This window comes from Sus scrofa, chromosome 1 (genome assembly GCF_000003025.6).
Source record: "Sus scrofa isolate TJ Tabasco breed Duroc chromosome 1, Sscrofa11.1, whole genome shotgun sequence".
Classification (NCBI taxonomy): domain Eukaryota; kingdom Metazoa; phylum Chordata; class Mammalia; order Artiodactyla; family Suidae; genus Sus; species Sus scrofa.
In genome coordinates, this window is record NC_010443.5 from 133,130,126 (window position 1) to 133,146,940 (window position 16,815).

At 36.0% G+C, this 16,815-nt stretch overlaps 1 protein-coding gene across 2 annotated transcripts in view; it reads left to right on the top strand.

Moving 5' to 3' along the window:
• Nucleotides 1-6,459, top strand: part of LOC106506784 (basic salivary proline-rich protein 2-like) — a 120,974-nt gene extending 114,515 nt beyond the window's left edge. The window contains exon 3 of one of the 2 annotated variants that reach the window (XR_002345566.1): nucleotides 5,347-6,459. Coding sequence is in view for 1 of the 2 variants with exons in the window: in XM_021098035.1 (XP_020953694.1) it covers nucleotides 5,347-5,360 (14 nt within the window). In the remaining variant the exon portion in view is untranslated. The remainder of the gene's footprint in view (nucleotides 1-5,346) is intronic. The other variant, XM_021098035.1, reaches the window with a different exon arrangement.

Consider the following 16,815-nt stretch of genomic DNA (forward strand, 5'->3'; position numbering starts at 1 on the left):
ACCTGTACAATCAGGATTATTTTAAATGAGGTTAGGCTACTGTTAGTTCAGGTGGGCACATGTGCCCGTACCAGCCTGCTAGAAAAAATCATCAGCCTTCCCATAGCTGTTTTCCTGCATTACGAAGTGGAAACAAAGAATAAAGAGTCTTGGTAAGTCACTCTCTGGGGTCACTACCTCCGCCTCAAAAATTCCTGCCGAAGAAAGTCCTCAACATCAAATCAGTTCAGTTCCACAAATGTTTACTGACAGCCTGGTTTGTCAAATGTGAGTCACCACGTGACATACAAAGATGAATTCCCAAAGAATCTACAATTTAATTGTAACAGGGAGGCAGTAGACACTGAATTTGAAAATTTTAAAGACGGAGTGCTGCTATTTTGAAGTTCACTTCAGTTTTGGCTCATAAAGTGAAGGCAGGAATTAGTCTTTAGGGAAGCCCTTTTGCTCATCTTGGGAGGGATTATTTTGCTTTTAGTCATGTAGATTTAAATCACAACCTCTGTACCTACTGTTTGGGGAGCTCTGAATGCAATGAAGTAATGTAAATGTACTTATTTCAGACCGAGTTGTAAAATAATTTGTTAAGTAAATTGAGTATACTAGCGCAACAGCACTCCAGCAGATTTGGATAATTTTTCCCTTGAAATTGGAATGGAGGTTGCTTTATGGAAAGAAGTTGATTTTTCTTTGACTATTTGCATGTGTGTGTGTGTGTGTTCAGACACACACACACACAAAACCCAAAAAAGGCCAATTCTGCTGTTTATGAACTGGTTCCCCCCCCCCGGGGGGCGGGGCATGGAGTTAGACTATTATTTCCTAGCCTTTCTTACAATTAGTTGTGACCTTGTGATTGGTTCATTGTCAAAAATATGTAAGTGGAAATTATGTGTATCACTTCCAGGCCAAGGATGCTAAGAAGTGGATAGGATTTCTCTAAGCTCTCTTTCCCTTTTTCCTTGATGGATTCAGCTGACACAGAGTCTAGAGAATAGCAGGGCCCCAAGGTGAACAAAGCGTTGGTCCCTGAATTGCCTCAAAGAAGAGCATTACTTGCAGACATGGAATGCTATTTTCGATCATTGAGTGGAAAATAAAACATATTTGCTAAAATTTTTATCTTGTTTGTTACAGCAGCTCACATTACCCTAAATCAGAGTGTTCTTGTCTAAGTACTTCTTCATAGCACATGCTGAGGAACTTCTACCACATGCCCATATAGTTTCATCTCCTCAGCTAATAGGTGAGGAGAGACTGAAAAGAAACTGAAGTCAATTTGGTGCAGCAACACCTGGGTTCTTTCAACCACTGATATCTCACACGTGGCATTTTTGGAGACAGAATAGTTCAGACATCAGGAAATAAGATTTCAGAATATTATCATTAATTCACTTCTCTGTTCTCCAAGGGTAAAACACACCTAGTGGGTATGGAGTAGAATGTTTCTCAAGGGAATCCCTGGTTAGAATATCAGTCACTCAGGGGTGGGGAAGAGAGTCCGTCTTAGATTAGGAGAGCTGGAGTTTAGTTAGGCTTGAGTTTGTAGAGTGGAAAGGCCTGAAGATTTTTGTTGTTGGCTGCTGAGTTTGACCCATCCACAGGTGCCTAAGTTTTTAGACTGAGTTTAGCCTCTTGGGTTTTATTGATTATCTACTTAAATTTTTTTTTTTTATTTGTGGTAAGAACACTTAACTTGAGATCTACTCTCTCAACAAATTTTTAAGTACACAATCAAGTATTGTTGTCAATAGACTCAATGTTATGCAGTGGATTTCTAGAACTTTCTCACCTTATACACCTTAAATGTTATACCCACTGTTTTATCAACTTTCCCACTCTCCCTCTCCCAAGCCCCTTTCAACCAGTATTTTATTCTTTGCTTTTACGACTTTGCCTATTTTTTTTTCCACACCCATGGCATATGGAAATTTCCAGGCCAGGGATCGAATCTGAATCGCAACTGTGACCTACCCCACCATAGCTGCAGCAACACCAGATCCTTAGCCTACAGCACCAAGCTGGGGATTGAACCCATGCTGCCACAGAGACAATACTGGATTTTTAACCTGCTGCCCCACAGCAGGAACTCTGAGTCTGACTATTTTAGATAACTTTTGTAAGTGGAATCATGTAGTATCTGTCCTCCAGTGATCGGCTTATTTCACTTAGCATGATGTCCTTAAGTTTTAACCACCTTGTCACATATTGCAATATTTCCTTCTTTTTAAAGGCTGAATGATATTCCATTGTATATCTATATTGTGTTTTTTTTTAATCATCCACCCATCATGGACATTTAGGTTGTTTCTACATCTCGGCTACTGTGAATAGTGCCACAATAAACATGGAAGTGCTAGTAATTTTTGAAGATCTTGAATTCCTTTAAATAAATACCCAGAATTTGATAGCTGGATCATATGATAGTTCTATTTTTATTCTATTTTTGAGGAATACCTATACTGTTTTCAATAGTGGTCTGAGTCATTTTGCATTCCTACCCATAGTGTACTAGGATCCCAATTTCTCCACAACCTCACCAACCCTTGCAATCTGCTGTTTTTGTTTTTGGCTTTTTGTTGTTGTTGTTGTTAAGAGCCATCCTAACAGGTATGAGGCAGTACCTCATTGCGGCTTTGATTTGCATTTCCCTGATGATTAATGACATTGAGCATCTTCTCATGTGCACATTGGCCATTTGTTGGTCATCCATCTGTTAGCCATTTCTTCTTTGGAGATAATCAGATGCCTGATAGCATCTTGGTATTATAGTTACATGATTCTTTAAGCCTTCAGTGACGTATTGCTGAAAGTTACAGACTAGTCTCAGGTATAAGGTAGGGAATCAGGGAGAAGAATGTTTACTTCCTGAGGTCAGACTGTGGGGGTGACAATCAGTGGTTGGTCACCAGCTGTGGATAGACATGTTCATGAAGTGGTAAGCACATAAGGCCATCCACAGCAGAAATGGAGTGTAATGTTAAGAGAGCTGGTGTGGAAGGAAATGGGGTTCTTTCTTCATATTTTATGTGAGGCAGTACTATGAGGAACTCTTAGAAATACATAGGGGAAGCTCTAAGAAGGCTGCTTTCCAAAAATAGGCCAGTTGGGATATGTGTAATTATAGTTTGAATATGAACAGTGTGTCTATTTTGTAGTCATAGTCTGGTGAGGCTGCTGAAATACGGATGACATTTTTAAGTTTGATGTGTTTCATTTTTTACTGTTCATGTCAGGACTTCTAGTAGCACAGCTAAATGAAGGTTTAAATAGCCAGTAATGGATAGTGTGTGTAACATCACCTCTGTCATACAATATATTTTATGGTGAGGTTGTGCAGGCCCAAATATCAAATTTGATCAGAAACAACCATCTAACACCAAAGGAGGTTGTAAACATGACAGCTGGCTTCATAGTCAAATGGAGACTTGATTTCTTCAGGTTGTGCCTGCTTCAGAGAGATCTTTATTTTGGATTTTCCATCTAAATTTATGGCTTTCTGTGTCCAGGTTTTATATAAATTTGTCTTCAGTCTATAATTCCATCTTCAGATTATTCTTAGTCCTACTATGTACTGAAGTGCTTGGCCATGTATTTACAGTACAGAGTTAAAGCACAGGCACTGCAGCCAAACCTAGATTCCACTTTTGGCTTTGCTGCTTGCTAGTTTTGTGACCTTAATTTTATGACCTTAACTGTCTTAATTTCCACAGCCACAACACTGGGATGATTACAGCACCTGCCTCATGAGGTTAACAAGGATATTGGATGAGTTAATGTACACAAAATTCTTAGAACAATGTCTGGTACCTAGCAAGTCCATATTGTTGGTATTCATATGTGATGTTTCAGTGGCTGGAAAACTTCAGTTCTTTCTTAGTTTCCTGGACTTGTATTTTATTTTGGGCCTCAGCAAATTTCTCTTACTTCATCGCAGGCTCACCTATTCATTTAAAATAGTTGCATCCATCAGAGTTTAGGGTTCACTCAGAGAAGCAGAATATAGGTAAAAAGATAGGAAGAAAGAGAGAGAGAGATTTGTCATTGTTTTACAGACTTGACCTTAAGCAATTGTAGTAGCTGATTAAAAAGTCTCTGTAAACCTCTTGTCTCTTGCTATGGCTTGAAATCCACAGGGAAGGAAAGGAAAGATGGATATAAACAGATAGAGAGCAATACTAATTTGGAATTATAAGCATGAGAGAGAACCCATGAGGACAGAGCATGTCAGTTCTTTTGGTCTCTGACTTTGGTGGTATAGGTTTTCTGCAGATGGTCCTTTCCCATTGAGCTAAACAAACACACTTGGCCCAGGAGTCAGAAAATCTGAAGGAAGATTTAGGAAGAGCTAATATGGAGCAGTTGGTGTAACTCTTTCCTCAAGCCAGTAGGGTAATCCAGAAGGTAAGCAACATGTATGAGTTACAAAGTGGTTGCTGACTCACTTCCCCTATCCAAACTTGTCTTGTGGCCCACCCCTAACTAGAATTGTATAGGAAAGGGATTTCTGGAAAATATAGGTCAGCCTAGCCAAATCAACATATTACAAAGCTACCACAATAGCGTTTTTAATATTTTATGAGGCATCATCAGATGTTATGTAGAGGTAGAATTTCAGAATCTCTAGGTCACCTTGTTGGCTGATATGGAATTTTTGACTGCAAGCTTTCTGAGGATAGAGAAATTTATTGCTTTCTTCTGTACTCCAATACTAAGCACATTAAATTTTATATAGTAGCCTCTTAACAAATATTTGCTGAAAAAGTGAATGAGTATGATATTGAAGGTATCATGCTAAGTGCCAGGGATACAAAGCTAAGTTACATTTTTTTTCTTCCCTCATGAAATTTAGAGTCTAATTAAATAAGATATGTATGTAAAGATACAAACACTAGAAATAGTTACATATATGCACAATCTTTGCCAATGTATATGATGAACAATTAAATTTTGATATAAAAATGTTAAAAAATGCATAAAAGATAACTAATAATTTTGAATCTAAAATTCTAGTTTTCTAAATTTAGGTCAAGGGAAGATGAGTTTTAGTAAGAGATATAGACAATTCAATTAGGGAGAAAGTTTGGGAAATAAAAATTTCTGATTCTGCAACTTTTTCATAGAGGAGAATGATAATTGTGGCAGAGACTGGCTGGATAGTCACCAAACATGTTTCCTCTTTTTTCTGGATTCATGAGATGAGAATTCCCAATTTTCTTTGCAATTAAGAATTTCTATATGTCTAGCAACAGATGTAAGTAACAAAATGTTTTATGCCATCACTTTCATTTTTGGGACATATAAACCCCCCACATATGATCTTTCATTCTTCCTTCCTTTCTGTAGCTCCATGCAGATGAGCATGACGACTTTGCAAGTTGTATGTTGAAGATGTCTTGGAAACCATATGCTGGTGATGACAGAGTTGTAAGATGGAAGGTGTCTGAGTTCCTGATCTACAATTTAGAGGAGATCTGACATCAAATTAGAAGACCTACCACCAATCCATGTCACTTTATCTAAGACAATAATTCATAATAAGATATAAGAAATTTGGAGAGAGACAGGGAGAGAATTTGGCTATGCTGAGAAAAAATACATTAAAATAAAAAGAGTGGTATTGTCTGTCATGGTCTATTGATATATTGATATTCGAATTAATAGCAAACTTTATATCCAAAATTCATCATCAATAGCCTAATTGAATTTCATCTATTTTGTGGAGGCTTGTTTGAATGTATCACAAGAGACTGGAAAATCTGCCCAAATGTATTGATTCATGAGCCTGAGTTTTATTGGGCTTAATTCAGAAAATTAAGAATCTGAAATGACTGTATTAATTTTAAATAAAGTGATCTCAGACAATCACTTTTCATCATTAACCACAAACCTCCAAAACATACACACAAAGTCCAAGTGAATAGAATTCATATGTATATTCATGTGCACGTACAAATTAATCCTATTCACAGTGAACTAGGGACAGGGCAAAAGAGTTATACTTATCAAATTTCAGTCTTCCTTACTATTTGAAATTTTCTAAGGAATTTTGATACTTTAAGAAAATAATATGCCATCTATGAGTCCTGATATCAAAACCAGAGAAAATATTATAGGAAACTATAGGCCAATAGCCCTTATGAATATAAATGAAAATTCCTCAAAGTAGGTTAGCAAAGCTAGTACAGCAAAATATAAAAATAATTATATTATGACCAAGTGGAAATTATCCCAGGAATCCAAGGTTAGTTTAATATCTGAATATCAGTTAATATATGACATATCATAGGAATAGAATAGAGGAGAAAAACTACTTGATCATGTCAATAAATTCAGAAAATGCACTTGACCTAATTCATCACCTTTCACGATAAGAACAAAAACAACAGGAGTTTCCACCATGGCTCAAGGGTTAATGAATCCGACTAGGAACCATGAGGTTGAGGGTTCAATCCCTGGCTTTGCTCAGTGGGTTAAGGATCCGGCATTGCCGTGAGCTGTGGTGTAGGCTGCAGACGCAGCTCGGATCCTGTGTTGCTGTGACTGTGGCGTAGGCCAGCGGCTACAGCTCCGATCTGACCCCTAGCCTGGGAATCTCCATGTGCCACGGGAGCAGCCCTAGCAAAGGCAAAAAGACAAAAACAAAAAACAAAAAAACAAATTAGGAATAGAAGGAATCTTCCTTAACCCAACAAAGGCATTTAGGAAGAAGCCACAGCTAACATCATACTTAATGGTGAACACCTAATATTTCTCTTTAAGCTCAGGAAGAAGACAAGAATGTCTGCTTTACCAGTTCTATCTTCACCAAGTTTCTAGGGAGGGAAATTAGAAAATAAATTGGAAAAAGAAATTTGAAAAAGAAATTCAAAGTCATCTTGATTGAAAAGAAGAAGATAGAACTTTCCCTATTTGCAGAAGACATGATCTTGTACATAGAAAATCCTAAACAAGGAAGTAATAAACGAGCTCAGCAGGATGTCAGGATATAATAAGATCCATATACAAAAAACAATTATATGTCTATGTACTAACAATGAACAATCCAAAAATGAAATAAAGGAAACAATTCCATTTAAAATAGTATTTAAAGTAATAAAATATTTCAGAATTAATTTAACAAGGTAGTGTAAAACGTTCAGAAAAATACAAAACACTGTTGACAGAAATTAAAGAACTAGATAAGAAGGAGGGCCTCAAATAAATGGAAAGATATCCTATGTTCATGGATTAGAAGACTTAAAATTGCTAAAATAGCATTAGTACTCAAGGGAATTTAGAGATTCAGTGAAATTCTTATCCAAATCCCAGCTACCTTCTTTACAGAAATTGAAAGCTGATCTTAAAATTCACAGAGAAACATAAATGACCTAGAATAGCCAAAACAATCTTTAAAAAGAGCACAGCTGGAGGTCTCATATTTCTTGATTTCAAAAATTAGTACAAAGCTACAGTAATCAAAACAAGATGGTACTGGCATAAGGATAGACATATAAATCAATAGAATCACATAGAGAAATAATTGTCATATTTGCAATCAACTTATACTTGATTGGGTTACTAAGACAACTTTCTGGGGGAAAGAATAACAAGTTTTTATTGGACAACTGAATATCTACATGCAAAAGAACTGATGGACCCCTACCTAACACAATATATGAAGTTAGGTCAGCATAGATCAAAGACTTAATTGTAAGAAACAAAACAAATATCTAAATTTGGGAAATAAAACTTAAAAAAGAAAAACTTCATAAAAACTCTTAGAAGAAAGCATAGGCATAAATCAACATGACCTTGGAATAGGCAATGGTTTCTTAAATATGATAACAAAAACACAAGCCACACACACAAAAAATAGACAAATGAAACCGGTAAAATAAAAAATTTTGTGTTTCAGTGGATACCATCAAGAAAGTGAAAAGAAAACAAATGGAATGGGAGAAAATAATTTTTTTTTTTTTTGTCTTTTTGCTATTTCTTGGGCTGCTCCCCCGGCATATGGAGATTCTCAGGCTAGGGGTCAGATCGGAGCTGTAGCCTCCGGCCTACACCAGAGCTACAGCAACGTGAGATCCGAGCCGCGTCTGCAACCTACACCACAGCTCACGGCAATGCCGGATCATTTACCCACTGAGCAAGGGCAGGGACTGAACCTGCAACCTCATGGTTCCTAGTCGGATTCGTTAACCACTGCGCCATGACGGGAACTCCTTTTTTTTTTTTTTTTTTTTTTTGGGGGGGAATGGGAGAAAATATTTTTAAATTATATGTGAGATAGGACTTTTATCTAGAATATAAAAAAGACCCTTAAAACGCAATAATAAAAAAACAAACCAATTAAGAAATGGGCAAATGATCAGAATAGATGTTTCTCTATGGAAAATATACAAATGGATAATAAGCATATGAGAAGATTCTCAACATCATTAGCCATCAGGGAAATGCAAATTAAAACCACAGTAAGATATCACTTCACACCCACTGGAATGGCTGTAATAATCTTTTTTAAAAGGTCATAATAAATTTTGGTGACGATATGGAGTAACTGGAACACTTTCACACTGCTGGTAGGAAATAAAATAGTGTAGCTAGTTTAGAAAACATTCTATCATTTCCTTACAAGGTAGTAAAGAGTTGCCACATGACCCAACAATTCTATTCCTAGGTATATACCCAAGAGAAATGAAAACTTATGCCCACAAAGGAGTTCCCGTCGTGGCGCAGTGGTTAACGAATCCGACTAGGAACCATGAGGTTGCAGGTTCGGTCCCTGCCCTTGCTCAGTGAGTTAATGATCCGTCATTGCCGTGAGCTGTGGTGTAGGTTGCAGAGGCGGCTCGGATCCCGCGTTGCTGTGGCTCTGGCGTAGGCTGGTGGCTACAGCTCCAATTCAACCCCTAGCCTGGGAACCTCCATATGCCGCGGGAGCGGCCCAAGAAATAGCAACAACAACAACAACAACAAAAAGACCAAAAGACAAAAAAAAAAAAAAAAAAAGAAAACTTATGCCCACAAAAAACCTTACACAAGAATTTTCATAGTAGTATTTTTCATAATTGCCAAAAGGTAGAAACAACCCAAATGTCCATCAACAATTAGATAGACAAAATGTGATATAGCAATGCAATAATATATTAATAATATTATTCAGCAATTTAAAAAATGAAGTGGAGATGCATGCTACAAGATGGATAAACCTCAAAAACATTCGTTAAGTTAGAGAAATTTAACTTATTGCATATTGCATGATTCCATTTAAAAGAAGTGTCCAGAATAGGCAAATCATTAGAGATAGCAAGTAGATCGGTGTTTGCCTAGGGCTAGGGGAGTTGTGGGGAAATGAGTAGTGACTGCTAATGGGTCTGTGGTTTCTTTTGGGGTGATGGAATTGTCCCAAATTTGATTGTAATGATGATGGCATGACTTCAAATACACTGAAAGTCATTGAATTGTTTACTTAAAATTAATAAATTATACAGTATATGAATTATATAAACTTGTTACTAAAAGAAATAAAATAACAACATGTCATCCTTTGTGTCCAAGTTTTCACAGTTCAATCTGTTAAATAAGGAGCTGAGTCATAGGGTTGGTTGTTATCTTTCATTTCCACTGTTCTACAATTCTATAGTTTTGTGATTACCAACAAACATCAATATTATCACACATATTGTGTTTTTAATGGCTAATGATTTTTATTAGTTTTAAGATAATATTCAAATTAGTTTGGGAAGTTTCTAGAGTACAAATAACAAACCAGGAGTTCCCACTGTGGTTCAATGGGTTAAGAACCTGACATAGTGTCCATGAAGATGTAGGTTTGATCCATGACCTCGCTCAAAGGGTTAAGGATCTGGTATTGCTGCAAGCTGCAGTGTAGTTTGCAGATATGGCTCGGATCTGGTATTGCCATGGCTGTGGTGTAGGCTGGCAGCTCAGCTCCAATTCAACACCTATCCTGGAAACTTCCATATGTACAGGTGTGGCAATAAAAAAGGAAAAAACCCCAACAAATCAATGATCATTCCATTTATAAAATCGTAGAGTAAAAACCACTGCTTTCCTGGGCCATATGAAAGGTCACTACTGGTATATTTATTGAGGCTCAAGAGAACTACGTTTCTATATTATCCTAAGTAAAGAAAACATTATACAGAATAAAAAATTTTCATCAGCTGACATTGCTAAAAACTGTCTCTTAGTTCCACTGCTTAAATAGCACTTTAATATACTGATTGATCCACCACTACAGAAACAAATCAAACTTTAATGTCCTTTGAGAACAGGCAGACAAAAATTGGCACACCATATAAATTGAATGCATAAAGTGCAGTGGCACTGATTAGAACTAAGAGGCTATGCTTTGATCCAGACCTTAAATCAAGCTTCTTAAAAAACACACTTTTAAAAACAAATATATCTGACTGTTCAGTAAACAACAAAACAAACAACACAAAGTTCCCAAATGTAATCAGCTTCCAGGATCAAAATGATGCTTCTTATCCTATAGCTTGGCTCTGCTGGCATATAATAAAGGTAGAAGAAAGTATGCTCTCCTCACTCTTTAGTATTTGAAAAGGGTTTGTACTATGAACAGTGTTGATAGATGAGCTTCAGATAATATAACTTCGAACAATGTATCTTCCTCGTGGACTTTGGGAACCAAGAGCTAGAGGATGGCTAGTCTGACACAAGACAGTAAGAGAAGTGACTTTCTCACAAGGACACAGGTTCATAACCATTGAAAGTGGTGACATTAATAGTGAACAAGGCTCTGCAGAAAGTGTCCTCTTTATGTATGAGTAATCTGAGAGAGCTGATGGACACCAAAGGCTATTCAGAAAAACACCAGAAACAGGCAACAAAACAAAATGCATGTCTTCCTTGATGCAAGGAGGTCTCTATGTAGTTATCCAAAACTACAGCCATCATTAAAATAAATGCCACTTCTAAAAATAAAGATACTTGGAAGGTCAAAACATAAGCAAATTAGTTTAGAAGAGACTTTGAAGTTGGAAGGCCAGAAAAAAGTATAGGTTAAAACTGAATAAGAAGGGAACAGAACAAAGAAGAGAATGCAGAACTTTAAAGCTAGATGGAACTCGATGATCTTATCATGCTTTGTATTACCTAGGAGAAAATACACTATACTGAGATAATAAACCCAGAAATCTCTGTGGCTTAATACAACACAAGTCTATTTCTTAGCCATACCTAATTTGGGTTGGCACTTTCATTCATCTGATTTTTCAAGGTTCTAAGCTCTTTTTATATCACAATACCACAGCTTCCAAAGTTGCTGTGGCCAGAGAATAAAAAGATGGAGAGGGCACACTGGCTTCTCCCAGAAAACTCACATGACTTGTGCTAGTATTTCATTGGCTAGAACTCAAGCACATGACTCCAACCCAAGGAAGCTGGGAAATGTAGTTTTCCTGTGAAACATGGTGAAATATAACACTGCCTCCAGGCTACTATTATATACTATCTTTCATAAAATATTAAGCAGATTTAAGAACTGTTTATTTCAATTCATTGAAAAAAATCTATTAGCTAATTTCCTAATTAGGCTAAAATCTAATTTAAGCTGTTTTGATATAGCAATTATGTATTGTTCTAGTGTATATTAAAATAAGTACATACTTAAGTTTGTTATGGACAATATAAAATCATCTTTCATATCAGCAATGGTAGATCAAATACTTTTTGGAAAAAAAAATGAATTTAACTCTCCAAATTTTTTTTTTTTTTAGCCACACCCATGGCATGTGGAAGTTCCTGGGCCAGGGATATAACCTGCACCACAGCAGCCACCCAAGCCAGTGACAATGCCAGATACTTAAACCATTGTGCCACAAGTGAACTGCCTAACTCTCCCATTTTAAGATGAGAAAACTGAGGCCCGGAAGGATGACATAAGTCCCCCCAAATCACACAGGAAGCTGAATGGCAAAGCAAGAATTAGAGTCCAGGTTTCCTTTCCTCTATACCATGGTTTCAATCCTCTAAGTTTGTGGGGAAAGGATGTGGGCACTAGAAAAACAAACTGAGTCACTACAATTAGAGGAAGAAAAAAGAACACACACTCAAGGTACAAATATATCAGGGGAAAGAGAATCCAGTGAGAAGAGTTGTGAGGCCACCAGGCTGATGGGGTCTCTCAGAAAACACAACTTCCATGCAAATCAGCAGACTGTGGTGCATGACTGCCTAAAGGCTTATGAGAGACTGGTTTTCTGAATTCCTTAGGCTCACCGATGGACAATTCTACTGGCTTGAGAACCACCATGAGAGTGGAATGGAGCAAGGTGACTGGAAGAATCACGGGACAGGAGCTGGCCCCTCCGTCTGTGAAAGAACTGGAAGTGTCTGCTCTTCAGCTCACTGCCCTCTGTGCACAGACACAAACCCTCAGGAACACACTGCCAATAAACACTGGGAAGAGCATCCCTTCCATTTGGATCAAAATAAACTACCCAAAGGATTTGGGTAGGAAACTTCTGGAGGATGGTCAGGAGTTCCTTAATAGTCTATGCAGTAGATTTGTAAACAAACATTTGTTCCTGAAGAATCACAATGGATGCCTGGCAGATTTCATGTTAGTCATTAGAATGATAGACATCAAACCAAGATTTTAGGGGTCCTCTACTCTAATATTTGCAGTATTGGTAAATTTTCTTTTTTTAAAAGTAAATTTTATTAAAATATAGTTGATTTACAATGCTGTGGTAATTGCTACTGTACAACAAAGTGATTCAGTTATGCACATACTTTTCCTTTTTTTTTTATAAAGATTCTTTGCACAGGGCACTCTACCTAACATTCTTTCATAACCTATATGGTAAAATTTCTTTTGAAATTCATGAAAACTAGTTCTTCAAATTAAGTCTTATGGACAAACTTACTACATAAAACTGATAGAAGCAGAACCACTTTGGTTGGAGGGCTGTCTTAGTCAGCATCAGCTGCTATAATAAAATACCTTAGATTGTGTGGCCTAAATCACAGACACTTATTTCTCACAGTTTTGGAGACTGGGAAGCCCAAGATTAGGGCACAGCATGGCCAGGTTCTAGTGAAGTCACCTTTCCTGGCTTGTAGGTAGTCTCCTTCTCACTGTGTCCATACATGGTGGAGAGAGAACATCAGCTCTGGTCTCTTCCTCTACTTATATGCAGACTTATTCCAATATGGGGACTCTACCTCATGACCTCATATAAAACTAACTACCTTCCAAAAGCTCTACTTCCAAAAACCATCACAATGGGAATTAAGTCTTCAATATGTGAATTCGGAGGAGATATAAATATTTAGTCCTTAGCAAGGAGAAGGGATTCTAGAAATTGGCCAATCTGGCTCCTCTTACCATTCTCCCTCTCTCCACGATCCGAATACAACACAGTGTGATGTTTCTTCCTGCAGTCCAGTGCCTTTATTTGTGAATGCAGAAACTAGACCCAGAGTGATCATGATTTCTGAGCCCACTTAGTTAGGATTGATTGAGTCAGAACTAGAATCATGGACTTTTGACTCATGCTAGGCCTTTCTGTGAGATTATTACAGTAAAAGACAATGATATTGTGATTTATTGATATATGTGTATAATATAAAAAATTCTTCTTTATAAACAATATCTAGAAATTATATACTACTTGAAATTGATTACAGAATAGAATTCTATCCTGTCTTGTCTTAGACAGTGAAAGCATACAGCATAAAGTTCTTCAATAAGACTTAATGAAGTATAATTGACATAAACTGTTCAAAAATAAAATTGACATAAGATAAACGCTAACATTTCCATTTGATAGGTTTTGACATGTTTGCACCTGTGAAATCATTATGACAATCAAGATCATGAACATATTTATTACATGCAAATGCTTTCTTGTATCCTTTGTAATCCCCTCTCAACTTTCCCCATATCCTCCCCATTCCAAGGCAACAACTGTTCTGATTTCTGCCATCATACATTAGTTGATAATGTAGGAATTTATATAAACGGAATCATAGAGTATGTGTTGGCTTTATTCTCTGGCTGCTTTCTCTGAGCATAGTAACTTTAAAGTTCTTTTATGTTATTGCACATACGAATGGTTTATTCCATTGTACTGCTGAGATCTATTTCATTTCATAGTTACAGCACACTGTTTATCCATTCATATATTAGTGGACATTTGAGTTATTTTCAGTTTTTGACTATTAATAAAGCTGTTTTGAACATTTATGTCCAAGTCCCTCCATGGGCATTTCTCTTGGTTGTACACCTAGAAGGAGAATGGTTGGAAGGGAAAGAGAATCATACAGTAAGTGTATAATTGACTTTCTAAGAAACTGCTAAATCTTTTTTTAAAGTGGTGCTCCTGGTTTAAATTGCTACTTGTGAGCAGGAGTTCCAGTTGCTCCACATATTGGTATGGCCAGTCTTTAAAAATTATAGCCGTTCTAATAGTCATATAGACATATCTCACTGTGGTCTTTTTTTCTATTTAAATTTAATTTTCCAATAGCAGATATATATTTTCACATACTTATCTGCTACCTGTATATCTTTTTGGGAAAGTGTCTGTTTAAATCTTTTGCCCAATTTTTATGTTATTTATTATTTATTTTATTTTATTTTTTGCTTTTTTAGGGCCACATCCATGGCATTGGAAGTTCCCAGGCTAAGGGTTCAAATCAGAGCTATAGCTGATGGCCTACACCATAGCAACGCAAGATCCTAGCTGTGCTGCAACCTGCACCACTCTCTCTGCAATGTAGGATCCTTAACCTACCCAGCGAGGCCAGGGATTTTCCCAGTAGGGTTTATTACCTCTGCGCCATGACAGGAACCACTTGCCCAATTTTTAAGTTGGGTTATTTGTTGTTATATTATTGTGTTTTGAGGTTTCTTTGTATATTCAAGGATACAAAGGCTTCATTCTACATGTGACCTGGATTTTCATTCTCTTAACAGACCTTCGAAGAGCAAAAGTTTTTAACTTCGAAGTCAAACTTACCAGTTTCTTCCTTTTATAGATTGTGCTTCTGTTGTTGTACCTAAGAAAGTTTTACCTAATTCAATATTACAAAGATTTTTCTTCTAGAAGTTTTAGAGTTTTATGTTTTACAATTAGGTCTCTGATATTTGACTTTTAGTTATTTTTTAGTATATAGGAGGAGGTATGGACTGAAGGTATTTTTTTTTGTGTGTGTGTATGGTATCTAATTGCTCAAGAATCATTTGCCAAAAGCACTGTACTTTTTCTAATGAATTGCCTTCATACATTGTCAAAAATCAGTTGTCTGTATATGTGTGGCTTGTTTCTATATGCTCTATTCTGTTCTATTGATGTATTTGTTTACTTCTACATCTATATCACACAATATTGACTACTGTAGTTTTAGGATAAATCTTGAAACACAATGTAAGTCCATGAAATTTGTTCTTCTTTTTAAGGTTCTTTTGTCTATTCTAGGTGCATTACATTTCCAAATGAATTTTAGAACTCATAATGCCAACAATGCTTGCTGGGATTTTGACAGAGATTATATTGAAATTACAGATCAATTTGATGAGCATTTATCTTAACAAAAATGACTCTTTTGGTATATTAAATGGTATTTCTCTTTATTCATGTCTTTAATTTCTTTCAGAAATGTTTTATAATTTTCAGTGAACATGTCATATACATGTTTTCAGATTTATCAAGTATTTTGATGCTATTATAAGTTGTTACATTTCAATGTTTAATTTTTAATTGTTATTATATAGAAATATAATAGATTTCTACAGATTGATCTTGTATGCCATAGTTTTGCTAAACACATCTATTACATGGTGTTTAGTACATACACATGATTTAGTAGCATTTTTGCAGATTCTGTAGGATATTATTGACGGTCACATTGTCTGTTAAGAAAGACAGTTTTACATCTTCCTTTTCAACTTGGATACCCTTTTCCCCTTTCCTTGTTGCACTGATTAGAGCTCCAGTATAATACTGAATGGACATCATGAGAGTATTAACCCTTGCCATGTTTCTAGCCTTATGGGGAAAACTTTCAGCCTTCCCATTAAGTATGATGTTAGCTACATATTTTTTGTAGCTGCCGTTTCAGGTTGAAAAAATTTCCTTCATGCCTAGAGTTCTGAAACTTTTTATCACGTATGGATATTAAAGTTTGTCAAGTATCTTTATATGTCTTTTGGGGTGGTCTTAAAAAATTCTGTTCATATGACTAATCATATTGATAGATTTTCAAATCAATCAATCAATCAATCAAGGTCAAAACAACCTTGCATTCCTGAGATGTATTATTTTAATATATTGTTGGACTTAATATTGTAAATTCTTCTTAAGGATTTTTCAATTTTTTTGCAAAATATTTTTAAAATTATTTTTTACTTTATTATTTATTGGGATATAGTTGATTTACAATGTTGTATTAGTTTCAGGTGTACAGCAAGTGAAGTGAATCAGATATACATATGTATCCATTACTTTTTCCATATTGGTTATTACAAACTATTGAATAGATTTCCCTGTGCTATATAGTAGTTCCTGTTAATTATCTATTTTATTCAGCAGTGTGTATATGTTATTTAATTTTCTTTTCTTTTATACTTTTGTCTCATTTCAGTGTCAGGGTAATGTTGGCCTTATATCATGAGTTGAGAAGTATTCCATTTTTAATTTTCTAGAGGATTTTGTGTAGAATTAGTATTATTAAGTATTTGGTAGAGTTCCTCGGTAAATTTAGCTTGGCTTAGAATTTTTATGGAAAAGCTCTTAACAAATTTAAGTGCTTTAATAAAATTGGGCTATTCAG